We start from the raw sequence: 27,319 nt of genomic DNA on the forward strand, positions 1-27,319 counted from the left end.
CTTTCATCTCTCCTTCATAAGATGTTGGTATTCCAAGGCTGAGGATGGAGAGAAGGAAAGTTGTTAGCTTCTCGGTCCAGGGAAAGTATTTGTCAAGAATTTGTCCAACTAATATGTATTTTTTACTTTTTATCTAACAAGAAATGGGGTATTACAATTCTTTTTTTAAAAAAAAAATTTAAATTGTTTTCAGATTAAAAGATAAAACATTTCAAACAAACATAAAAAGACCAAACAGTACACATAACATAAAAAGGAGCTACAGTAGCTCCGCTCAAGATAGAAGTCTTCTTGATTCAAAAAAGGAAAAAACTTATTATAGTTTAGATCAATTCAGAGAAATATACACATCTGTAGAATATCTCTACATAATATATTCAATCTAATAAATTATTTAGCACTTTATTTTAAACTTTTTTTATTATTCCACCAACTATAAACCATCTGCTAAGTTTTATAAAATTCTGATTCTTCTTGATTATTTAACCGCCTTGTCATCATATCTAGTTCTGCTCATTCCATAATCTTTCTGAAAACCTCTTCATCTTTTGGAATTTCCATTTCTTTCCATCTTTGTGCAAAAACAATCCTAGCAGCTACTAAAATGTGAGTTATTAAATAATATATTTCTTTTTTGTATTTGTTATTTGTAATACCTAATAAGAAAAATTCTGGAGTCTTCCTGATTTCTTGTTCTGTAATTTCTTTCAGCCATCTTTCTACTTTATTCCAATAATTCTTTCCTTTCTGGCAAGTCCACCATAAATGAAAGTGCATACCAATTTCTTTTTTGCACTTCCAACAATTAGGCAATGTGTTTGGAAACATCTTTGAAATTCTATTAGGTGGCAAATGCCATCTATAAAACATCTTAATTTGATTTTCTTTAAAAGAGACTGATTTTGTTATTTTCCAATTATGTGTCCAGACTTTTTCCCACGTATCTAAATCTATTTCTTTTCCTAAATTTCTACACCAACTAATCATGTTGTCTTTTAAAATCCAACCTACCGTCTTGCAACTAATCAAATATTTATATACTTTCCCAATCAATTTCCCTTGATTTTTAGTTAATAATTTCACTAGGATATCATTACCTTTCTTAAATATATATGTTTTTACGTCTTTTTGAAATCTGGATTTAATCTGTATGTATTGCCACCAATCTATTTCTACACCTGCATCCTGTAATTCTTGTCTTGTTTTCAATTTCAATTGATCATCTAAAACATCCCTATACTTCTATGTTTTACCTTCTTGTATTAAGTTAGGGGGACAAATAGCTTCAATTGGAAATATCCATTCTGGCATTACTAAAAAATGGGGTTTTTTTATATCATTCCATACATCCAATAAAGCCTTTCTAATTATATGTCTCTTGAAATATGAATGTGTTTTATACTTATCATACCATACAAAAGCATGCCAGCCTAACATTAGGTAGTGGCCTTCCAGATTTAATAATCTTCTATTATCCAAAGTTAACCATTATTTGATCCAGGATAAAGCTGCTGCTTGATAATATAATTTCCAATTTGGGAGTGCGAGGCCGCCCCTCTCCTTTACATCTTCTAGTGAACTTTGTTTGATTCTTGGTTTTTTCCCTTGCCATATAATTTTTTTTGTGATCTTTATTAACTCTCCAAAAAAATTTCCTCCCAGATTAATTGGAATTACTTGAAATAAAAACAATACTTTAGGAAGAATATTCATTTTGATTGTGGAAATTCTTCCGAGTAAATGATAGTTGTAAATTATTCCATATTTCTAAATCTTTTTAAATTTGACCTAGACGTTTTATATAATTATTGTTTTTTAATGACATAGCTTTGGCTGAAATCCAAATACCCAAATATTTTACTTTCTTTTTTGTTTTCATTTTTGTCAACTTTTCTTTTTAAAAAAATAATATGTTTATTGACTATATACATTAAAACCGGGGTACAGAAAAGTAAAGGGAATATATATAATGTACATTCTAGCAATTATAATTTACTTATATAGTATGCGTAAGTGGGGAAGGAGAAAAGAAGAAGGGGAGGGGGTTGGGGAAGAAGAGGAAGAGATACGAGGGGAGGAGGGATAGGAAATTAGAGCAAAAAAGAGTAGTAAGAAGAGTGTAGAGGGCCAGCATTAGAGCTGGGGCTTCAATGCTTTGCGGTCTGTGGTTTAAACATATAGGTAGTGTAGATTTCCCTAAAGTTTTATCCATATGTGTTTGATGTAGTTTGATGTAGTTTGATGTTGCTAGTGCCAACACATATCAGTGATTTAAGGGGTTGTTCATTCAGTTTCTTTGTAGTTCGAAATTTGTGTCGATCGATGTTTACAGTTTGTCATTTCAATTTGATATTATGATTCGGGTCGCAGATTGCTGTTTTACACATTGGTTTTGTTGGATATTTTTCTTGATGAATAATTTTTAAGTAATTTCTTTTTTTTAACCAATGGTACCATTTGTCCCTGGCCTTGTAGAAATCTGTCTCATCTCTATTTTGCAGTTCCATTGTTAACTTGGACATTTCTGCACATTCCATTATTTTAATCAAAAGAGATAAAACGGTTGGGTTCTTTTCCTGTTTCCAGTATTGTGCATATAGAATCCTCGCAGCTATAATAATGTGAATTATAATATATTTGTTTTCTTTATTAATATTTTGTCTTATGATTCCTAATAGAAATAATTTTGTGACCAAGCTATCATGGGTCCTTTAACTATTTCTTCTACTGTATCGTGTTGAAGGAGGAGATTATATATGTTTGATATTTGGTTTTTTTGTGGGCCAAAAATGATCTTATCAAGGAGATTATTTTTTTGAAAGCCGAATTTGTTTTTATCTTCATTATATTTTAATTTAATTTGTAGGTAGTGTAGCCAATCCACTTTAATACCTTTTTCCACAAGTTTTTGTTTAGGGATTAGATCATTATTTTCATTTCAGTTGATCATATGTAATGATTTTGTCAGGGGTTAATGCGTTCTGGTATATAATTACTTCTGTTGGGGATATCCATTTCGGGATACAGAGATAATGGGTTTTTTAAATGAAGTGCCAGGTGTTAATTAAAGTTTTTCGTATGTAATGTGACCTAAAATATGTTGGTATTTTACCTATGTTTGCCATCAAAAAAGTGTGCCACCTGGATTGAAGGTCATAGCCTTCAAGTGTTAATATTCTAGAATTTTTTAATGTTATCCATTCTTTCAGTAAATTTGCAATTGAGGCATGGTAATATAAATCCATGTTTGGTAACCCGAATCCACCTCTTGATCTATGGTCTTGTAGGTTTTTGAGTTTTATTCTGGCCTTTTTTTTGTCCATATAAATTTGCGAATTTTTTTGTGAAGGTTATTGAAAAAGGTCCTGTTTAATTTAATGGGTGCAGTTTGAAAAAGGTATCGAAATCTGGGAAGTATATTACTTTTAACTACAGCAATTTTCCCCATTATAGAAAGTGGGAGCTTTGACCATCTGGAGAAATCTTTGTCCATTTCATTAATTAATTTGTCATAGTTGTCTTTCTTAATGGTGCTACAGTTAGCGGTAATCCATAGTCCTAGGTATTTAACTTTTTTGGTGGTTTTGATTTTAATAGATTACTCTAGTTTCGATATCTGCTGTTTTGTCATATTTTTTTTAATCATCTTAGCTTTTTCCCTGTTGATTTTTAGTCTGGCAAAAGTCTCTCCAAATTTATTTATTTCATTAATCAGAATAGGTGCAGATTCTAAGGGGTCTTGTACAATGAACACCATGTCATCAGTAAATGCTTGAAGTTTATAGTGTTCACTTTTAATTTTTAGTCCTTGGATTTCCTTGTTGTGCCTTATTTTATTAAGTAGAACTTCTAGTGTGAAAATAAAAATCAGGGGGGCTAAGGGGCAGCTCTGCCTCACTCCTTTTTTAATGTTTATTGTTTCTGTCATATCGTTGTTTATCAGTATCTTGGCTGTTTGTACTGAATAAATAGTTTTAACGAGTTCTGTAAATTTAATATCAAGTTGCATAGATGCCATTTGGGTTGTGAAGAATTGCCAGTATAAACTATCAAATGCTGTCTACGAATAGGAATGCTACTGGTTTATCTATGTTTTTATTATAATATTATAGAGAGTCCAAAATAATCCTTGTATTTGTTGCTATATTTCTTGCTGGAAGAAAGCCATTTTGGTCTGTATGTATTCTAACAGTAAGTATTTTTTAAAATCTTTTGGCTATGATTGATGCAAAGATTTTGTAGTCTGAATTAAGAAGGGACATTGGGCAATAATTTTGGATGCTGGCTCTATTTTGAGTGTCTTTAGGTATTAATGTTATATAGGCCTCATTCCAAGAGGAAGGAAGTTTTGAACCTTCAAAAATTTCATTAAAAGAGAGGTAACATTGTAGGCTCCAATATGGCTTGAAATTGTTTGTAGAACTCAGCAGGTATACCATCTGTGCCCGGGGTTTTATTGTATTTTTTTTTGTTTTGTTTGAGAGAATGTCTTCAGAGTTAAGTTCTTCCAGACTAGGTTTATCTTTTGATTCTTGTTCCCTAATACATTCCTCATCCACCTTTTTGATGACTTGGTCATAGAAGTCCCTTGCATCCTCTACTGAAGTTATTTTGTATTTTTTATCGATCAGGGAGATGAGCATGCCCTCAGGTGTCAGCCATCTAAACAGTATCTTGTTTCTGTTAAGTTTAGTAGCTAGTGTTTGATAAGGCTTCCGCTTTTCTCGAACTCGTCTGGGAACTTGACGTAGGACTATTATCTCTTTTTCTTTATATGATACAGTTTTCCTTTGACATATTATAAATTTCATCTCTTATAGTACGCTTTATAAATCCGATATGTACTTCCTTGGGTAAGCAATTTTTTTTTTTGCATAGCTTGTGTATAATCTGTAAATTTCATCTATTTGCTGATACATTTCCTGTGGGGTTTTGTTAATAATGGATGCAAGAATTTCCAACATGATCTGGGGCAGGTCCTCTTCGTTTGATTCAGTAATATTTTGGAACCTCAAGAAGAATGCTGATTTTTCAAGTTCGAGGTTTAATATGGCCTCTTCCAGATTTTTATTAATATATTCTGTTCTACTTTCTACATATTGTAGTCTGGTTTCCATTCTATCATTTAGTTCCTCAATTTTTTTAATTTTTTCATCATTTTGTGTGAGGGTTCCATGCATCATTTCTATTTTCTCATCAAGATGCCCAACACGGTGGTCAATTTTCTTAATATCTTCCTTGATATCTTCTTTCATCGCACCCATGTTTCCCATCATTAATTCATAATTCCAATCCATTGATTGCTGCATTTTAATCATTATCTCTTGTAAGGAGGCTAAGGTGATAGGTGCAACTTGGTCTGATGTACAACTGATGTTTTGTCAGTAGAAGGGTTTTCTGGGTTACGCTGGATGGTCGGGGTTGAGGGTTGAGGTGTTGCCTTCCTCCAAGCTTTAGTAATTGTATTTGTATTGGTGGATGACATTTTGAATATTTTACAAATAATTTCCAGTTTAGTTGTGTATAATTAGGTATGGGGATTTCAAATTTGAATATCTATTGTAGTTCAAAGTAATTGCACTAAAATTATTAAAGTGATGAAAGGTAAGAGTAACTAGCTAGAAGTTTTGTATTATGAATATAAGAAAATAAGATAGAGTATAGTAAAAGATATGGAGATATTAGTTTTAGCTTGTACTCAAAAGGGTCAATGTTGTTGATTTATATTAATCTTAATAAGATAACTTATAATAAACTCTACAGTCCAAATCTTAGGAGTCAAAATTGTCAATATACAATTCTATATCAATATCTCATAAGTATTATTAATGTCTTCAAGGATCTAAATATGAGTATTCAAATATTCAAGTAAGTTGGAGTAAATTAAGGACAGAATAATTAAGTAATTAATAAGTAGTAAAAGGTAACTTTCAATTAATATATAATAATTAATTATAATTGATTAGCAAGTTTTAATATTTGTATTAATAGATAAATCAACACATGAGCATATATGTATATAGGTCAATAAATAAATTATTAATTTAGATATAAATCAGTAAGTAAATCTAGCTCAGTAATTCAATTAATTCATAGGTTCAATAAATCTCTAATAGTAATGACAGTATAAAAGTATAGAATATTATCAATGGCAGTATAATGGTATAATGGCAGTTTATCAGTATAGAATATTATCAAAAATCAATTAAAGGGTTATTCTCAATGTTGCAGCAAATGATATATGAAGTATTCAAAAAATAATTGAAAGAGAGAGCAGCAAGGGACAGGATTATTCAGGGGAGGGAAGAAAAACAGTAAGAAGCAAGTAGTATCGAGAGATGTTTTCTTCCTTTTTCTTTTTCTTTCTCCTTGGACTTATGCAATAGTGCTGAGTCACAGTTCAGTCTCTGACAGTCTCTATCAGTAAGTGTTGTAGGTTTAATAGGAAATCAAAGTTCAAAGTTTGTAGTTTTTTGTTTTTTATTAACTGGAGCAACAATGCAAAGTCAATATACAGTCAAAAGCGAGGTAGAGAAAAGGGATTAAAGGGATTAAACAAAGGGGAGGAGGTGAAAAGGAAGGTAAAAAAATAAGTACAGTGGTACCTCGAGATACGAGTTTAATTCGTTCCGGACCTGTGCTCTTAAGTCGAGCAGCTCTTATCTCGAACGACTTTTCCCCATAGGAATTAATGTAAATAATTTTAATTGGTTCCAGCCCTCAAAAAAATCACAAAGTTAGTTTAAATTATGCAAAAATACATGTTTTTAATGAAGAAATGTACATGTACATATAAATGAATAATGAAGTTTCTTTCACTTAACTTGTAAACTTTCTTAAACTTTTAAATTTACATATGTACACAGTAGCCTAATCATCTGTTTTTGCCTTTTTGGCTGCACTTTCACTTGGAGCAGCTCTTTTTGTAAAAAATGTGTCCAATGACATCTGCTTTTGCCTGCTTTTCAAAATGTTGCGAAAGTGAGTCAATGAGGTGTCATTGAAAAGTGCTGCTGAACGACTCGTGGCTACTTTCTCTGGGTGATTTTTTTCTACAAAACTGACAACGTTCTCCCATTGCGCTAGCATCGCTTTTATCTCACTGGTAGGAATGGCTTTCTGTGGTTCCTGTACCTCTTCCTCACTGCTGCTCATCTCTTGGGTCAGATCCATCTGTTGCATGTCATGGAGCGCCTTCAGGTCCTCTGTAGAGAGCGGTTCTTCATGCTCTTCGACAAGCTCATTGATGTCACCCTCGTCTACCTCCAGACCCATACACTTACCGAGTGACACAATCTCCTCCAATGGGGTGTCAGTCTCGGTGATGTCCTCGGTCTCACCCTCGGGCTCAGCAGAGTCCCTTGGTGCAACAGCAGCAGGCCACAACTTCTTCCACGCCGAGTTCAAGTTTCGCCTTGACACTTCTTGCCAGGCAAGGTAAATGATGTTAAGGCAAGAAACGATGTTAAAATGATCCTTCCAAAACTCACGCAGTGTCAAGTTGGTGTTCTCTGTTACATTGAAACATCGGCGGAACAGATGCTTCGTGTACAGCTTCTTGAAGTTAGCTATGACCTGCTGATCCATTGGTTGCAGGATTGAAGTCGTGTTGGGTGGGAGAAAGACAACCTTCACAAATTGAAATTCTTCAAGGATGTCGTCTTGAAGAGCAGGTGGGTGGCCTGGAGCATTGTCGAGCAGCAGTAAGGCTTGTAGGGGGAGTTCATTAGCCAAAAGATATTCCTTCACCGTAGGACCAAAAGCAAGATTTACCCAGTCCACAAAGAACTGCCTCGTTACCCATGCCCTTGCATTGGAGCGCCACAGGACATGGAGTCTTTCCTTTAGGATTTTGTGCGTCTTGAACGCGCGAGGATTCTCCGAATGGTACACGAGAAGTGGCTTCACTTTACAGTCACCCGACGCGTTTGCACACAATGCAAGGGTTAGACGGTCCTTCATGGGCTTATGTCCTGGCAGGCTCTTTTCCTCGGCAGTAATGAAAGTCCTACGGGGCATTTTCTTCCAAAACAGCCCAGTCTCATCACAGTTAAAGATCTGTTGAGAGACATAGCCTTCTTGTTCAACCAGGCTAGCAAAATGCACAACAAACTCCTCCGCTGCCTTGATGTCTGCACTCGCTGCCTCCCCATGCCGAACCACTGAGTGAATGCCACTTCTTTTTCTGAACCTGTCAAACCACCCATGGCTTGCCTTGAACTCATCTGGATCTCCCGACGAGGATGGTTCATTGCTCTTCAGATCGGAGAATATCGCACGAGCCTTCTCGCTGATGACCGCCTCTGTTATTGTATCTCCAGCCAGCTCCTTTTCTTTTATCCAAATTAACAATAACCTCTCCATCTCTTCATGAACAGACGTCCTGAGTTGGGAAATTATTGTTGCACCTTTTGCTGGTTTAACACCTTTAAGGATGTCCTTCTGCTTCAGGATTGTACAGATGGTGGATGTGCTGCGTTGGAACTTCCTCGCAAGGTCAACAATACGAGTCCCTTTTTCGTGCAAATTGATTATCTCCTGCTTCGCTTCTATGGATATCATCACCTTCTTCTTCTTCTCAGCGGCCTTTTTTGGAGCCATGCTCGCTCTAAACACCGACACCACTGAGACAACCGGAAGCCAACTAGGAAGTTCGGCTCCTATCCCGAATTTGCCTGCAAGCAGAACAATTAAAATCAGCCAAGTAAGAAAGCCACCCAATCCTGTAGGACAGAGGTCCCCAACCTTTTTTGCACCAGGGACCGGCTTTAAGCTAGACCAGTTTTCCATGGCCCGGTGGTGGTGGGGAGCTAGCTGTCAGCGGCGCCGTAAAAGGGGCGATCAAGAGAGGAATGGGTGAATGAATGGACGGAGGGTGGGAAGGAAGGAAGGAAAGAGGGAAGGGACAGGAGCAGAGGAAGGAAGCAAGGAAACTTATGAAAGGGGAGAGTAAGAGGAAGGAGTGAAAGAAGGGAATGAGGGAGGAAAGGAGGAAGGAAAAGGAAAGCAAGAAATGGAGGGAGGGAAGGAAGGAGAGAAAGCAAGAGAAAGAAAGAAAGCAAGAGAAAGAAAGAAAGCAAGAGAAAGAAAGAAAGCAAGAGAAAGAAAGAAAGCAAGAGAAAGAAAGCAAGAGAAAGAAAGCAAGAGAAAGAAAGAAAGCAAGAGAAAGAAAGAAAGCAAGAGAAAGAAAGAAAGAAAGAGAAAGAAAGAAAGAAAGAGAAAGAAAGAAAGAAAAAGAAAGAAAGAGAAAGAAAGAAAGCAAGAGAAAGAAAGAAAGAAAGAAAGAGAAAGCAAGAGAAAGAAAGAAAGAAAGAAAGAGAAAGAAAGAAAGAGAAAGAAAGCAAGAGAAAGAAAGAAAGCAAGAGAAAGAAAGAAAGAAAGCAAGAGAAAGAAAGAAAGAAAGAAAGAGAAAGAAAGAAAGAAAGAAAGAGAAAGAAAGAAAGAAAGAGAAAGAAAGAAAGAAAGAGAAAGAAAGAAAGAGAAAGAAAGAAAGAGAAAGAAAGAAAGAGAAAGAAAGAAAGAAAGAGAAAGAAAGAAAGAGAAAGAAAGAAAAAGAAAGAAAGAAAGAAAGAGAAAGAAAGAAAGCAAGATAAAGAAAGAAAGAAAAGGAAAGAAAGAAAGAGAAAGAAAGAAAGCAAGAGAAAGAAAGAAAGAAAGAGAAAGAAAGAAAGAAAGAGAAAGAAAGAAAGAAAGAGAAAGAAAGAAAGAAAGAGAAAGAAAACAAGAGAAAGAAAGAAAACAAGAGAAAGAAAGAAAGAAAGAGAAAGAAAGAAAGAGAAAGAAAGAAAGAAAGAGAAAGAAAGAAAGAAAGAAAGAGAAAGAAAGAAAGAGAAAGAAAGAAAGAGAAAGAAAGAAAGCAAGAGAAAGAAAGAAAGCAAGAGAAAGAAAAAAGAATGAAAGAGCAAGAGAGCAAGAGAGAAAAAGAAAGAGAGAAAGAAAGAAAGGCAACTTCAAAGAAAGGCTCACTGAGCATCTCTCACGCTCTCTTTCTCGGTCCGTTTTTTTTGCTTCCCCCCCCCCCCGCACGCCTCTCTCACAGGCAAAGCACTCGGTCCATTTTTTTTGCTTTTTTTCCCCCGCACGCCTCTCTCACAGGCAAAGCACTCAGTCCATTTTTTTTGCTTTTTTTCCCCCGCACGCCTCTCTCACAGGCAAAGCACTCGGTCCATTTTTTTTGCTCCCCCCCACGCCTCTCTCACAGGCAAAGCACTCGGTCCATTTTTTTTGCTTTTTCCCCCCCAAGCCTCTCTCACAGGCAAAGCACTCGGTCCATTTTTTTTGCTTCCCCCCCCACGCCTCTCTCACAGGCAAAGCACTCGGTCCATTTTTTTTGCTCCCCCCCCATGCCTCTCTCACAGGCAAAGCACTCGGTCCATTTTTTTTGCTTTTTTCCCCCGCACGCCTCTCTCACAGGCAAAGCACTCGGTCCGGTTTTTTTGCTCCCCCCCCCATGCCTCTCTCACAGCCAAAGCACTCGGTCCGGTTTTTTTGCTCCCCCCCCCACGCCTCTCTCACAGCCAAAGTGCTCGGTCCGGTTTTTTTGCTTTGTGAAATTCAAAACAGATCCCCCCACCCCCAGCAGAAGCCAAGGACTCACCAAGTGCTGGATACGAGCTGAGAAGAGCCGGGCTGGTTTGCTTTGCTTCCTTCCCGAGCTGATGCAGAGCCGAATACACTACAGTAAAGCGTCACGCCCCCCTGACGCTTTTGGCAGCAAAAGAGCCCAGCGTCGCTTCGGAAGCCGCCGAAAGCATCAGAGGGGCGCGACTGTATTCGGCTCTGCATCAGCGTGGGAAGGAAGCAAAGCAAGCCAGCCCAGCTCTTCTCGGCTCGTATCCCGGATTTGAGCTCGGGAGACGAACAAGAATGTCTCTCCCCTCCCAGCTCTTATCTCGAGTAGCTCGTAAGTAGAGCTGCTCGTATGTCGAGGTTCCACTGTATATAAAGACCTTCGATTTTGTAGCTTGTCACTGACTCGATTTGTTCTAATCCACTTAAATCTGTCCAAAACTTCCTCTTACCATCAAGACTTCCAAAAACTTTTTCTCCCCAACTGTTGTATATCACACGTTGTTTCCAATCTATCACTGCATTAATCACAATGCAAAGTACACAACAGGGGGTCTTTCATCTGCTATTATCTACAAACAGCGATCGATCAAACAGAAATCTTTCACTTATTTCACTCCAAAGGCCTTCACCGCCCGTCTTCTCACAGCTTCCTTAATGGAGTCGGAGCGTCACAGCTTCAGGCCGATCTGCAGATCGGTTCTTCGTGTGCTGGCAAAAAGGATTTCCCTGCTTCCCGGTGAGTCTGCCGACCTCTCTCAGATGCACAGGGAATTCCTCTATTAAATCACCATGTCTCCAGGTTGGTGATCGGCGTTAAGCCACCAAGAAACACACGAAAAGCCAGGACAACCCCGGAGAAACTGAAGGCTGCCTGGTGTCAGCGTGACGCCAAAACCGGAAGTCCCATTTTTGTCAACTTTTCTAATTGTTTTATCTGTAAATCTGTCATGTTTTTTGTTAATAATTGTGTCTTCTTATTATTAATTGTGAAACCTGCAACTTTCCCATATTCTTCTACTAAGTCTATTAATTTTAATAGTGATGTCGAGGGATCTTCTATAATGAAGACCACATCATCTGCAAATGCCTGGGCTTTGTAAGATTCTTTTTCAATGTCTAATCCTTTAATATCATTATTAGTTCTTATTTTTATTAGCAATGTTTCCAATGTTAGAATAAATAACAATGGTGAAATAGGGCAACCCTGTCTGACTCCTCTTTGTATTTGAATTTTTTCCTTCTCTGTTCCTGGCTTGTGTATTAATGTTATTAAAGCTTCTGACCAAGATCTAGGCAATTTGCCATCTGCAATTATCTTGTTAAAAATCTCTAACATATTCAAAGTAAGTATATTGCTATTTAATTTATAAAATTCAATGGGTATTGCATCTGGTCCTGTAGCTTTGTTGTTTTTTTGATTTTTAAGTATTTGTTGTAATTCGACTATCGTAAATGGTGCATTAAGCTTTTGTTGCTGTTCTTCTGTTAGGATTGGTAAATCAATAGAACTTAAGAAATCAAAAATCTTCTCTTCTTTTATTTCTTCTTTTTGATATAAGTTTTTGTAAAATTCTAATACTATTTCCTTCTTTTCATCTGTTCTATGTCTTATTATACCTTTACTATCTGCTAGTTTCTTTGTTTTAGATTCTCTATGCTTTCTCAATTTATAAGCTAGCCATCTTCCCAGTTTATTTGCATGTTCAAAATATTCCTGTTTAGCTCTTTTTATTTTTTCAGCTATTTGTTCTTGTTCTATCAAATTTATTTTATGTTTTAACAAATCCATCTTCCTTTTAACTTTATTATCATAGTTATTATGTTGTAGTTCTAATTCTAATTCTTTCAATTCTTTCTCTAATTGTTGATATTGTTTCTTTTTCTCTTTATTTTTTTTTGCCTTAAAAGAAATTGTCAGGCCCCGAATATACACCTTAGTTGTATCCCACAGATTTTGTGGTGTTGTTTCAGTGTTTTTGTTTATACTAAAAAAAGAATCTAATTCTCTTTCAATCCATTCTATATATTGGGGCATCTCGCAAGATATTTCTATTCATTCACCAATTATTAGTTTTTTTCTTTCCTTTCCAAAAAATTACTAATGGATTGTGGTCTGCCCAACTATTTGATTCTATTTCAATGTCCGTAATAAATTCAAAAGTGTGCGCTGGAGCCCAAGCCATATCTATCCTAGTCCAAATTTTGTGAGGATTTGAATAAAAAGTATATTGTTTATTTCATGGATGATGTTCATGCCAAATGTCTTTCAAAACTGTTAGAAATTCCGTTAAAGTCATCCACTATTATCATGTTTTCAATTGATAATTCAATTATTTTATCATGTAATTCCTTGTAAAATTGTTTTTGGTTATCATTGGGTGCATATATTGATATAATGACGGGAGGTTTTGGTTCTAATTTTAATTGTACAATTAAAATTCTACCTTCTTGATCACTATATAGTTGTTTTGTATCTATTGTATCATCAACATACATTGCTATACCTCTTTTTTTTAATCGGCTAGGCTTGTATGAATATTTCCTAATTTTGGGTTACATAATAATTTTCTGTTCAATTTTTTAATATGGACTTCTTGTAAAATAATTATTTGCGCTCTTTTTTTTTTAAGTTTAGCAAATATTTGATTTCTTTTTCTTGGGTTGTTTAATCCATTTACGTTGACCGAAAAGATTTTTATGTCACACGACATATCTATTTGTAGTATTTCTTGGTATCTTTGGGTTTTCATAGTCTACTGCTTAGTACCAATTCTTGTTGTATTTGTGGTTGTTTTTTTCTGGCACCTTATGTTTCCTCCCTCTCTTTACAGGTAGCCCCCTGCTCCTCTTCTCTGTCTTTTATTTCTTTGTGTGGTTGTTTGGACCTATTCAAGCTGCTTTCTTCAAAGAATACCCTAGCTTCATCTACATTCTCCATCTTTATTCTGGCACCTCGCCAATATAGAGAGAGGCCTTCAGGGATAAGCCATTGGAAGGTTATATTTTCTTTAATTAATATTCTAGTGAGAAAGTAATATTCCCTCCTGCTTTCCCTAACTCTTTTTGGAACATGTTTTAATATTATGATTTCTTTTCCTTTGTACTTCAAACTTTGATTTCTTGTCCATTTTAAGATGTCATCTCTGATGGTCTTCCTGATAAACTTAATATGGACCTCTCTTGATAAGTTAGGTTTTCTAGCAAAGCTGGTCTGTACTCTGTAAATTTCATCAATTTCTTTTATCAGCTCTTGAGGATCTATCTGTAAGATCTCTCCAATTATTTCTGCCATTTTGAGGGCTAAATCTTCATCCTTTTCTTCAATTATGTTTTGAAATCTCAGTCTGTATGAAGCACATAGTATTTCTAAATGGGTTATTGCTTCGTCAAATCCTCTATTTATTATACTACTATGTTCTTCAAATTCTTCCATTTTCTGCTCTGCTTTCTCCATCTTATCTTCCACTGTTTTAATCCTTTGATCATTGTCTTTTAAGGTTTATTGTATAACTTCTATTTTTCCATCCATTACTTTTATGCTTTCTTTCACTTCTCCCATTTCAACTTTCAAATCTCCTATTTCTGCTTTTATGTCTTCATGGTGTTTCCTTGATTCTTCTCTATTTGTATCCATAGAGATCTGGGTTTTCTGCATAAAATCTTGAATTAGTGCTAAGGAATCTTGAATAGTCTGAAGAGTTGGCTCTGTCAGAGTTTTCTCCTTTTCCTTGTCTTTTTCCTTAGCTAACATGGTTGCTATCATTGTTTGTTGTAGCGGAGATGGCGATGGAGATCCTTGTGGAGTTGAGGATGGAGTTGAAATCTGGTTTTTTGAGGTTTTTATTATGGTAGTCGTACTTGACATCCTAAAATAATTTTTCCAACCTCTAAAATTAAAATGCTTCCAAAATGGCATCCACTTAGTAATTCAAAAGTATAATAGATATCTTATGTGCTATTTTACTTAGTACTTAAAAGAATTGATTATTATGCTTACTGTTATTAAGCTGAATGTAATAAAATGATGAGTATAATACAAATAATTAAGTAACATATAAATGGAGTAAAATACATTTCTAATTACTTAAAAAAAATCTTAAGAATTCAGTAGGATGGATAATCTTTGAGGAAGAAGAACAACAGTTCATTTATCAGTGTAGGTAAAATTGAATATGTGAAATATAAATTATATAAAATATTTAAACTAATTTTTCAATTACTGAAAATTACTCTGTTCCAATATGTAAGATCACAAGAAAGGAAAAAGTATGGGAAAATACAGAGCAATATAAAACAAAAGAACAACAACAAAAAAGACAACTTAATTATAAAACTTATATGTCAAGTTATACAATTAATTATTGTTATTTAGTTTGTTTAAAATCACTCTTGTAAAAATCTACTATCTATCAATATATTTGTTATTTAATCAATTAATATAAAAAGAATATACATACATACATACATACATACATACATACATACATACATACATACATACATATATATATATAAAGGAAGGCAGCTTAGGTCTCGCAGTGTTCACCTTAGAACAAGGACAGAAACACCAGCCTGAAGATGATGAGTGGGACCTCATCGAAACGTCGCCAGAAATTTCCAAATCCTACACGGGAAGAAACCCGAATGTATCAGGACCGTCATACCTGTACCCGTGAATATCTACGAATATATATATATATATATATATATATATGTAGATTGTTCTGAGTTCGGGTTTTGCCCTGTGTAAACCCGAACTCAGAACAATCTACATACATATACCCATGAAAATTTACGAAAACATATATATATATATATATATACACACATACATACATTGGACAAACCAACCGAAGAGTAAGTGCACGCCTTGCAGAACATGTGAATGCAGATAAAAAAGAAGATAAGACTTCCTCCCTTGTCCAGCACATTAAAAAAACAGGGCACAAAATTGACTTTGAAAAAACTAAATTACTTCACAAAACAGAGAATTTATATAGAAGAATTTCTCTAGAAGCCATAGAAATTGAAAGGAGCCCCTTTGCATGAATAAAAGAGATGACACGTCCCGCCTACCAGAAATTTGGAAACCAGCCTTAAACAAAAAAAACACTTCATAAAAATCACCATTCAATCCTTCTAATAATTATGAATTTGGACTTTTGAAATTTGGAAACCAGCCTTAAACAAAAAACACTTCATAAAATCACCATGTCAATCCTTCTAATAATTATGATTACACCAACCAATCAGATCACTGAAACATAATCACCCAATCTATGTTCTGTCTGGGTTTTCCCAGACCTCCACACCCACTGAAAAAACAGCCAGACACTCTGGTAAAATCCAAAAGTATTTTATAGCAGGAAAAAATAAGCACAAAGGAAAACCTGTCTTCACAGCAGACAGGTTACAATATGTTACAACAGGGTCCTGATGTCCAGTCAATTCCACAAGCTTCTTGCTGGCACCCCCCCCCCAAGGTTTCAATAGTCCAAGGCACAAACCAGGATTGTAGCCACCAAAGTTCACAGACAGGTCTCACGAATCTCCAAGATAAAACTCCACAAGCCAGGAAGGGTGGGGCCGCCTTTTATCCTTTCCCAAGAGCACCACACCCAAACCCAGCTGTGACCTCTAATGCTGGAAATACCTGGCCAATTGAGTTCGTCTCTGATTAGCTCTCCTTTGTCGCATATCTATGATGTCGTGAGCATCTTCCCCCAGGGAATCCAGGCTGCTTGCTGGGGAGAGCTCCCCCTGGTGGAACTCTGGCTGTCCTTCTTCTTCAGCCTGAGATTCCGCTTCCTCGTCAGTCTGCACCTCCTGGTCCTCAGCCTCTCCCTCTGAGCTGGAAGCCGACAGCAAGTCAGCCATTCCCGGAGGGGTCCCAGGCTGAACCACAACACCATCCCCCCGCGGAAGGCCCCTCCCCACCTGCCAGCGGAGAGGACGCGGTTTCTGAGGGAACTGGGCGTGAAAAGCCCGAAGAAGATCGGGAGCATCCAACAACGCCGCTTCCACCCAGGAGCAATCATCCGGATCCCCCTCTACCCATTGCACCTTGTATGGAAACACCCATCCACCCAACGGGAATCCACAACGTCATGTACCATAGCTTCAGGGAGGTGATCACGAACACACGGGGCAGGAAACACGGGAACATTGGGACGGAGCGGACAATCAGGAGGGACAGGGACTAGCAGCGAACGGTGAAACACAGGGTGAACCCGCAAGTTGTCCGGCAGGGTGAGCCGGTAAGCCACCGGATTAATCACCCGCTCAACGGGAAAAGGACCCAGGAACCGGGGATCTAGTTTGTGCCGGGGTAATTCAGAGGCTACATATTTCGTGGACAACCACACCTGATCCCCCACCACCAAGGGGGGCACATCCCGTCTGGAGCGATCAGCCACCCTCTTGTAGTCCTCCTTGGCTTTATTCAGGTATCTCTTCACCATCTCGTGAACCGCCTGCAGCTCTGAGAGAAAGTCCTCAGCAGCAGGCACCGGGGAATCTAGGAGGGTCAAGGGAAAGAAGCGAGGGTGAAATCCATAATTTGCGAAAAAGGGTGTGAGCCGGGTCGATGAGTGACGGGAATTGTTGAAAGCGAACTCCGCTACAGGGATAAACCGGGACCAATCCGTCTGGCGATCCGCCACTACACACCGCAGGTATTGTTCCAGTATCCCGATCACTTTTTCTGTACCGCCATCGGTCTGGGGGTGCTGCGTCGAGGCGAGGCACACGGACACATTCAGGGCCGACATCAATTCCCGCCAAAACCGGGCTGTGAATTGTGTGCCCCTATCAGAGACCACTCGATCCGGAAGCCCATGTAACCGAAACACGTGACTAATAAACATTTGAGCCGTGAGTTGGGCAGTGGGCACCCTAGTGCAAGGGACAAAATGCACCATCTTGGTGAGCATGTCCATCACCACCATGACTACCGTGAAGCGAGCAGAGGAAGGCAAATGAGTGACAAAGTCAATGGACACGGCACCCCAGGGTCTCTCAGGCGTGGGCAAAGGTTGCAGTAATCCCGGTGGGGCTCCAGTCACCCCCTTGGCCGTACGACACTGGACACAGGTGGCCACATAGGAACGCACATCATCTTGGAGGCGTGGCCACCAGAATGTCCGAGAGACTAGCTCCAATGTTTTAAACAGACCAAAATGCCCCGCCACTGGACAGTCATGACACTGGGTCATAATCAACCCTCTCACTGGGCCGGCGGGAACATACAGCTGCCCCCGGTACCGAAGCAGACCGTCTTGAAACGTCCATGGGGAATTGGGTGTTAACTCCCGCACTCTCTGCGCTACAAACCCATCCTCACGCTGCGCCTCCCATAAACGGTGACGCAAGTCCACTGGGTCCTGAGTGGCAGCCAAAGCTGCAGGGGGTAACACTGTCTGCAGAGGAGCCAGCTCCTTCGGGTGCGTGTATTCTGGCTTGTGCGACAAGGCATCCGCTCGGGGGTTCTGGGCACTGGGAGTGTACCTGATGCGGAAATTGAACCGCGCGAAAAAGAAAGACCAGCGGATCTGTCTCTGGTTTAATTTCCGGGCCGTCTGCAAATACTCAAGGTTCCGGTGATCCGTCCGTACCTCGATTTGATGACGGGCCCCCTCCAGGTAATGCCGCCAATGCTCAAAGGCGGCCTTCACCGCTAAAAGTTCCTTCTCCCAAATAGTATAGTTCCTTTCCGAGGGAGACAGCTTCCGGGAGAAGTAGGCACACGGAAACAACATGTCACTGGGCCGATGGGCTTGGAGAAGCACTGCGCCAACCGCTACATCTGAAGCGTCGGTTTCTAACACAAATGGCTGAGCGGGATCAGGATGGCGCAGAAGCGGTTCCGCCATGAACGCCACTTTCAGGGCATCAAAAGCCCGCTGTTCCGCCTCCCCCCAACCAAATGGGACTTGTTTTTGTAACAACCGAGTCAAGGGCGTGGTTAACGTGGCATACCCCGGAACAAAAGCCCGATAGTAGTTTGCAAACCCCAAAAGACGTTGTACGTCTTTCACCCGTCGTGGAGGTTGCCAAGACTGAAGTGCGGCCACTTTGCTCGGGTCCATGGAAATGCCACCTGGAGATAAAATGTGCCCCAGGAATTCGACGGTAGTCTGGAAGAATTGGCACTTCTCCAGCTTGGCATACAAATGCTGCTCCCGCAACCGGAGCAGGACCCGGCGCAAATGGGTCAAATGCAAGGCATGGTTCGGGGAATACACTAAAATGTCATCAAGGTAAATCACCACAAAATGGTCCAACATGTCCCGGAACACGTCGTTCATCAGATGTTGAAACACGGCCGGGGCGTTGGTGAGGCCAAATGGCATCACTGTATATTCAAAGTGGCCGTAACGCGTGCCAAACGCTGTCTTCCACTCATCCCCGGCCCGCATCCGGACCAAATTATACGCACTGCGCAAATCGATTTTGGTGAATACCGTTGCCGTCCGCAACCGGTCCATGAGTTCAGGGATCAAGGGCAAGGGGTACCTATTCCGCACTGTGATGGCGTTAAGGCGGCGATAGTCACAGCAGAGGCGAAGATCGCCTGTTTTCTTTTTCACGAACAAAACAGGGGCAGACAAAGGGGACTTGGATGGCCGAATAAATCCCTTGGCCAGATTCTTTTCCACAAACTCCTTGAGAGCCACAAGCTCCGGCTCGGACATGGAGTACAAACGACCAGCCGGGAGCTTGGCGTCAGGGAGCAGGTCAATGGCACAGTCATACGTCCGATGTGGTGGTAGCCGATCCGCCTCCTTTTCGTTGAACACATCGGCGAATTCCTCGAGGCAACGGGGTAATTGAATCGCGGGAACTACTGGGCCGTGGGCTGCGCACACATGTCGGTGATGGTCCACGCACTGCAAACTGGAGAAGGTGACCAAGTTCTGAGACCACACCACCTGTGGGTCATGTGCACGCAGCCATGACAACCCCAACACGAGGGGAAAATGAAGCCCCTTGGTAACATAAAACTGTAGGGCCTCCTCATGAGTTCCGATGCACATCCGCACCGGCAGGGTCTGGAAACGGATGGGACCAGCCAACAAAACCCGCCCATCGATAGTCTCCACAGTTAATGGCGGGGTAACAGGACAAAGGGGCAAGGAATGACGTTGGGCAAAGGCTTCGTCTAAGAAGTTCGTCGTCGCCCCCGAATCCACGAGGGCCAACGCGGGGTAAGTCCGAGTCCGTTGCGCGATATGCAAGGTCACCGCAAGCGTCAGGTGTCGAAACGGTCCGAATTCGGGAGTCGTGGAGTCAGATGAAAGTGGGATCCCCGCCCGACCTAGTGTTGCCACCAAGCCGGGCCCCCCTCGTTTCCCGATCGTTCCGGCGACGGAGGACATCCAGACGAAGGCCCCGCCATCGGAGAGTTCAGGGCAGGAACGGGGACACCAGGGGTTGTCTCCTGTAACTGCACAGGGGACGCCATGGGAAGCACGGGAGGGCTGTAGGGTACAGGAACGACGGCAGCCACGGTGCTCCGCCTCTTGTGGGGACAAATGACAGCAAAATGTCCCGGGGCCCCACAATAGAAGCACAACCCAGCTGCCCGCCGATGCCCTCGTTCCTCCGGGGTCTGTCGGGGTCGGGCGTAACTTAAGTCCATCGGCTCCCCGGCAGCAACACGATCCATCAAGCGTGGAGGCAGCGCTGGTGAAAAACGTCGGGGCGCAGGGACCGGAGCCGGGGTGCTTACGGTTGACAACCCCCGCCGCGAAACAGGTGTCGGCGGGACGCCTGACGCACGGGGGTTGGACCGTCCCGCTCGACGGACTTCCCTGGCCAACAGCCTGGCCTCTATTGCCAAGCAATGCCGCTCCAAACCGTCCAACGTGCCGGGCATCACCTCATGCACTAATGCGTCCAACATCGTGTCGGATAGTCCATCCTGAAAGGCCTCGATCAGGGCAGCCTCATTCCACTGGACTTGCCCGGCCAGAGACCTAAAGTCAGCCATATAGTCCACCAGGGGGCGCGAACCCTGGCGTAATTGCTTCAGCGCCCGCGTGGCCGTTTGTTCCTGCACCGGGTCCGCAAATTGGTGACGCAGCAAGTCACAGAAAGCATTGTAGTCCTGGAGTAGCGGATCATCCCGGGCCAGGTAAGGTGCCACCCACGACGCTGCAGGGCCAGCCAATAAACTGCACAGAAACGCCACCTTGTGGTCATCCCCTGGGAAGTGCATCATCTGCGCGTTGATAAAAAGCTGCACCTGGCTCTGGAACGCAGAAAACAGCCGCCGGTCCCCCCAGAACTTTTCCGGCATCGCCACAAAACATTTCCTTCTGGGCAAAGGTGCTGGAGGTGGTACCACAGGTGCCGCCTGGGGTGGGGCCGCCTGGGACAAAACCTCCACTTGACGTTGTAATAACAAGACTGTCTGGGTCAAGTGAGCAATGTCCCCTCGCAACTCTGCAAAGACAGCCTGCATGTCAGCTGCAGAAACATCCATGGTGACAGGCAAAAACAGGAAGCCGAAAAACAAAAGATGTCCAACCAGGAACCAGCAGCAAAGAGCAAGGAACAAAACAACCAAACCACCCCTCCAAACTGAGCACCAGGTGTCTGGTGGTTGGTGAAGTTTTATTCTGTTCTGTCTGGGTTTTCCCAGACCTCCACACCCACTGAAAAAACAGCCAGACACTCTGGTAAAATCCAAAAGTATTTTATAGCAGGAAAAAATAAGCACAAAGGAAAACCTGTCTTCACAGCAGACAGGTTACAATACATTACAACAGGGTCCTGATGTCCAGTCAATTCCACAAGCTTCTTGCTGGCACACACCTCCAAGGTTTCAATAGTCCAAGGCACAAACCAGGATTGTAGCCACCAAAGTTCACAGACAGGTCTCACGAATCTCCAAGATAAAACTCCACAAGCCAGGAAGGGTGGGGCCGCCTTTTATCCTTTCCCAAGAGCACCACACCCAAACCCAGCTGTGACCTCTAATGCTGGAAATACCTGGCCAATTCATTTAACACATACAAAATATAGTTTGTCGGCTATAAATATATTACTGCCTTGCAGTGGCCCTGGGTTGGGCCTAGAGGCAAAAAAAAGGAGCTGTGACGTTCCTTAAAAATATACCAGGGTGATCCGACATAAGAAAAACATATACCCTCTTTTTGTGTACGGGCGCCTGCTCCTTTAATCCCAAGAGAGATTGCATAAAGCTCGGTCTCTTTCAGAAGTCTTGGCTAAGAACCCTTGGTTTCCGCGTTCCCAACGGGTGTTGGGAGCAGATCTTGCCTTCCTCCCACTCCTCCTCCTCCCGGCCCGGCTCTTCCTCCTCCTCCCCACGTTACCAAGTCACGCTCTCCCCAAGCTTTTTGCACACCAGAGCTTTTCAAATCATATTTCGCCTTTGGGTGGCTCCCGTGTGGGGAGCCAACCCCCTTCCTCATGCAAGCTAAAGTTCAGATTGGGGCATTGGAGGGATCATGAGAGGTGGAAAAAAATCCTCTGGGCAAGTTGTGCCGGGAGAGCGCGCGTGTGCTGGGCAGGGATCCTCCAAAGTTACCAAAGCCTTGAACGGCAGATCTAGAGCAGGCTAGTGAGGGGAACTCTTCTGGAAGCAGTGGTTCCCGGGCGGCCTCGGTGCAGCTCTTGGAGAGGGTGGGACAGGTGCTGTTGGCGGAGGGAGGGAGGGCAATCGGCAGGGCGGGTGGGTGGGCTCTCTGGTCCATCCAGGAGCTGAAAGTTTCGCTTTTCTCCACACCCAGCTTTGGCTCTTTGCAGGCTTCTGGCAGGAGAGGGCAGTGGGCGATGGATGGCTGAGTCTCCCACGGACACATTTTGACAGTGAGATGGGGGAAATCCCCTCTTCCAACGCTTCCTCAGCTTGCCTGTCCCCACTCTGTTCTCCTCCACTTTGTCCGCCCACCACTTTTTAAAAAAACTTAAAGTTTTGGATTTTCCTAATGGGCTTGCACGCATTATTCACTTTTCCATTGATTCCTATGGGAAACATTGTTTCGTCTTACTAACTTTTCACCTTACGAACCTCGTCCCGGAACCAATTATGTTCGTAAGACGGGGTATCACTGTACTATATTTCCGTTTTTCTTTTCTTCCTTGTTCCCTTAGTCTTTAATCATTTATCCTTATTTAGTCCTTAGATCTTACAATGTCAATTCAGTTCTTCTTTTCTTTTTCTTCCTTATTTTAGTCCTTAAGTTTCAAATTTATTCCAGTAGATAGACAAAATAGATTGACAAAGAGGCAAACAGTCTCACACTGATGAAAGCAAAAATCTTCAATTGTTATTTATAGTCCACAAGTGATGTTCTGTCCCAATTTTTATACTAATAATTCAATACTCATATTTTCACATAGTCCAATGTCTTTCAGATATGTTTCAGTCACTCTCAAATTAATCCTCGGGTTTCATGGTTATTCCAAACAAAAATCCAATTGCAATATCTAATTTATTTTACCGTAGAGTCAAGATGTTCCGGTAACAATTCAGTCTCTCTCAATTTATGGGTATTACAATCCTAATGTGCTACAAGGTGAATGTCTTCAGCAATTGATGCTGTTGTACAAATGTCTCAATCTTGATGCAATAAATAGGCATGCTTTTCTGTTCATAGGGCCATCTTTTGGTTTATATTTTTGTAGTCAGAGCATTAAATTATAAACAAGGATATTAGCATGTGTTAAAATAACTGGTATGTATGCTTCAGGGTGGGAGGAGGGGTATTAGAAAACAAAGCCTAGTATAAATGCTTGCATCTCTTCTTTATATCATTTAATTACAGGGGATATCTCAGAAGCCTAAATCCATTTCTTCCATTGGCCATTGAAGAAACGGATTCATCCACACAGTCAGAAATATGGAGAAAGAAAACTAGATCCAACATTCACTCCTAATCCACCTAAGCTTTTTCAAATCATCTCTTCACATGCTCTGCTGCTCCAGACATTAGTGCAATACAATAACTGGACTATATTTGGAGTTACAAATACACAGAGACTAGACTATAGCCAAAATGTTATTGCAAGTGAAAAGGATGCTGTATCAATGGCACCCACAGAGAGGTATCCTTGTCTTAGTATTTGATTCTTTAAAGTATGGCAAGTCTGCTCATGCTATAGGATTAATGTTCATCCATTATCATTACTATGGTTGGTTGTACAAACAGCCAGATGTTTAGATTGAATTTGGCAATATCTTCCATTTATTGAGCCCTGCCCAAGGAAAAGGAAATTAGATTTAATTGTTTCCTGGTGTTAAAAGTTATCATTGCATGATGCATGTAAGCTCTTCCTAGTAAAGTTGCCTTTTGCAATTGAATAATTGTGATTTTGTCAGTGCTGATGGCATGCAAGTGGTGCTCCAGGTATTTGGGATTGCCTCTAATTATTGTAACTACCTTGCTTTAAAGGAATATGACCTTGATGTATTATTGGCAAGGGAGACCTTGTCAGCCTGACAATAAGATGCACTTATTTGATGCATTTTTTTAATTATCTAAATTCCCACATTTTAAAAAACAACAACTCTAACTGCAATTTACAGGTGATAGAAATTGGCTCATAAATGGTATTGTTCTTTTATTATTCTCTGTATAAACAGGCCTGTACTGCCTTCTAAGAAAAGCAGCTTTTCATATTATTGCAAACACTGCCATTCTCTTGCCATTTTAAGAGACTTTCAATGTGAATTTTAGGCCTGAAATTAGCGTGGAGCCCTTAAGACAGGGGGGTCAAACTCGGGTCGTCATGGTGGCATCACACAACATATTGTGACTTTTCTCCTTTGTTAAACTGGCCGTGAGCAGAAAGTGACACATCAGGCCCGCAGTCACGAGTTTGACAGCCCTGCCTTAAAACATAACTTAGAAGAGAGAAACCGTGTGAAAAGTGGCTTTTAAAGCCGTCAATGAATGTATCTTTCTTCTATGTTGTTTACATTAAGAACTAATGATTTTTTTAAAAGCAGCTTTATTTAGATGACCAGAATAGAAAGTCTGGAGAATTATAATTTACTCCTCATATTTATGTTATGGACTTGATTCCATGTTTGTTCAACAATAAACCTGTGATGTGACCTAGAGTGGAGTTTTATCTTTAATCTTCTATTGATCTAAAATAATTGACTGAATAATTTTAATGGTGTTCAGGATGAGTCTTAAAGAAGTAAATTGATAGATTAGGACTGTTTCTTCCACCTGGTTTGTCCAAATAAGGACAAAAGAACTTTGGCACAAAACACAAGTTTAACAGTTACACTTCCTCTGAGCTGGAGTAAAATTTCTGACCAAAAACCCCTAGTGTCAGGTCTGGTTCCCTTCAGAATCCAGGAAAGTAAAACTCAGAGTCTATTTGAACTTTAAAGAGTACTTTTACTAGATCAGAACTGAACACATCAAAAGCAAAGTCTGGGGAAAAAGGTATGCAGAATACTTATTACAAAGATCCCACATCCCTCCCAACAACCCCCCTGGGCCATTCACCCAATCCCCTATGTTTTTAGGTGTCAGGTGGGTGCATCTTCCGTTAGGTTCTCCACATCTGGTATGCAATGGCCGTTGAGCTTTGGTGATACCATTCCTCTCTATTACTTTTAAAAAATTCTCATCAGGGCCCTCCGGCACATCTCCCGCCCCTCCCAGATTTCCAATGTCCTCCCCCCTCCCACTGTTTCAAATGGAAGCCAATGCAAGCAGGCCAGAAGAGAAGAAATGGAGAGGCTGACATCTAGGATGAAATATTACAATGGACTTTTAAAAAGAGGGCTTAGAGGCACTTGAAACCTGGGTAGAAAGACTTTTGTCATGTTTATCTTCAGATCACCCTATGACTGGATTGCTCTTCTAATTGTAGTCCTTATCAGAACTGCATTTGTGAAAGCTTGCCAGCCCAAGCAGCTAACCAACCCAAACAGCCAACCTCAGACCAGTTGATATAGAGTTGAAGTCTTCAATGAAACACAGCAGCAGTAGGAAGTCTTGGAAAAATATATTTACTTCTTATTTACACTACTAACTGTATTCTACTTTACTATACATATATCACACTAGTATCTCACTAGTATTTCACTACAACTATCTCAGCTACAATAACTTACAGTAACCAACAGATCAATACAGCAACTTCACAGTACACTTCACACAGAGCAAGATCAGAGATTAGAGAGAGAGCAGGGAGCGAGCAGAGAACTCTTGCATATTTAAATACTTTTCACCTGATGAGGTTGCTGCATGTTTAATTGCCTCAGAATGACTCAGCATTCTCAACTTAGGCCTTTCTTCTGCATTGAGACATTACCTCAGGATATGCTAAATCCTGACAGTCCTATGTATTTTGAAGGATATACCTGTTACATGCAACTATTAAAAGTGAGGCCTACTTTTCTACACTGCTCCCATTTGTGAAATACTTGCCCAGGTAAGTGTTTTGCCAGGTGTTTTGTTGTTGGGTTGGTCTGGTTCTTTTCCTCTTTGCATTTTAGCCACCTGGTATCTGAGTATCCAAGATTTTCAATGTCCTCCTCTCTCCCACTGTTTCAAATGGAAACATAGAAACATAGAAGATTGACGGCAGAAAAAGACCTCATGGTCCATCTATTCTGTTCTTATATTATTTCCTGTATTTTATCTTAGGATGGAGATATGTTTATCCCAGGCATGTTTAAATTCAATTATTGTGGATATACCAACCACATCTGTTGGAAGTTTGTTCCAAGCATCTACCACTCTTTCAGTAAAATAATATTTTCTCACATTGCTTCTGATCTTTCCCCCAACTAACCTCAGGTTGTGCCCCTTTGTTCTTGTGTTCACTTTCCTATTAAAAACACTTCCCTCCTGATTTAACCTTATTTAACCCTTTAAAATATTTAAATGTTTCGATCATGTCCCTCTTTCCCTTCTGTCCTCCAGACTATACATTCTTTCCTGATATGTTTTATGCTTAAGACCTTCCACCATTTTTGTAGCCCATCTTTGTATGTGTTCAATTTTATCAATATCTTTTTGTAGATGAGGTCTCCAGAACTGAATGTGGTCTCATCGGAAGTTGATGCAAGCAGGCCAGAAGAGAAGAAATGCAGAGGCTGAGATTCAGACCCCCTAGAACAGGGACATTAGTCCTAAAAGAAAACAGAGACATAAGATAAAACAATAGAGATTCATGGTTTGTCAGGGTATTTCGCAAGAAACAAGTCAACCTGCTTTCCGGGTTTCATATCCTTCTCCCTCACCCATTCAGCTTGGGAGGCGGGGAAATGTTTCCAAGCAACTAAATATTGCAGCTTTCCTCTCTGTCTCCTAGAATCTAGGATCTCTTGGACCTCAAAATGCTGCTTGCCCTCAATCAGCAGAGGGACTGGCAGGTCGGTCAGAGTGGGATGTAGTTCTGAGGTGTGCTCTGGCTTCAAAAGCCTGACATGAAACACTGGGTGAATCCTCCTGAGGGTTTCTGATAAATCCATCTGCACCGCCACCGGTTTAATGACCTTAACAATAGGGAAAGGACATACATTTTTGGGGCCCAGTTTCTTCAATTTTTGTGTCATCTGTAGAAACATGGACAAGAAAACCCTAACCCCTACCCGATATTCCTTGGGTTCAACCCTTTTTTATCCACTTGGGTTTTAGGGGCCCGATGGGCCTCATCAAGGGTTTTACAAATAACAGACCAGTTTATCTGCAGTTGATCAATTCAATCTTTTAATGGGGGGATTTGGGGCTCTTCTTGTGGTAACTCT

The 27,319-nt window shown here is 40.7% G+C and overlaps 2 protein-coding genes across 7 annotated transcripts in view; one reads left to right on the forward strand and one right to left on the reverse strand.

Annotated features, from left to right (window-relative positions):
• PDE4DIP (phosphodiesterase 4D interacting protein) overlaps positions 1–24,664 on the forward strand; it is a 490,445-nt gene extending 465,781 nt beyond the window's left edge. For all 6 annotated transcript variants that reach the window (XM_070746854.1, XM_070746855.1, XM_070746856.1 and 3 more), the window contains one exon: positions 23,367–24,664. The gene's annotated coding sequence lies outside the window, so the exon portion shown is untranslated. The remainder of the gene's footprint in view (positions 1–23,366) is intronic.
• LOC139165397 (tigger transposable element-derived protein 1-like) lies at positions 4–8,601 on the reverse strand. Its single transcript, XM_070748581.1, has 3 exons — positions 8,215–8,601; positions 7,104–8,022; positions 4–38 (listed from the first exon to the last, which is right to left on the reverse strand). Exons 1-3 carry the CDS (start codon positions 8,599–8,601, stop codon positions 4–6), a joined length of 1,341 nt encoding a protein of 446 aa, XP_070604682.1.
• Positions 24,665–27,319: the final 2,655 nt, after the last annotated feature.

This window comes from Erythrolamprus reginae, chromosome 3 (assembly GCF_031021105.1).
Source record: "Erythrolamprus reginae isolate rEryReg1 chromosome 3, rEryReg1.hap1, whole genome shotgun sequence".
Taxonomy (NCBI): Eukaryota; Metazoa; Chordata; class Lepidosauria; order Squamata; family Dipsadidae; genus Erythrolamprus; species Erythrolamprus reginae.

Excerpts from the sequence above, each read along its gene's own strand:
- LOC139165397 (XM_070748581.1), bottom strand. The coding sequence starts at position 8,601 with ATGGCTCCAAAAAAGGCCGCTGAGAAGAAGAAGAAGGTGATGATATCC. Across the intron at positions 8,023-8,214 it reads GAGATCCAGATGAGTTCAAG|AAAATGCCCCGTAGGACTTT; the intron begins GCAAGCCATGGG and ends CTGTTTTGGAAG. Across the intron at positions 39-7,103 it reads ACAGAAAGCCATTCCTACCA|CCTTGGAATACCAACATCTT; the intron begins GTGAGATAAAAG and ends CTCCATCCTCAG.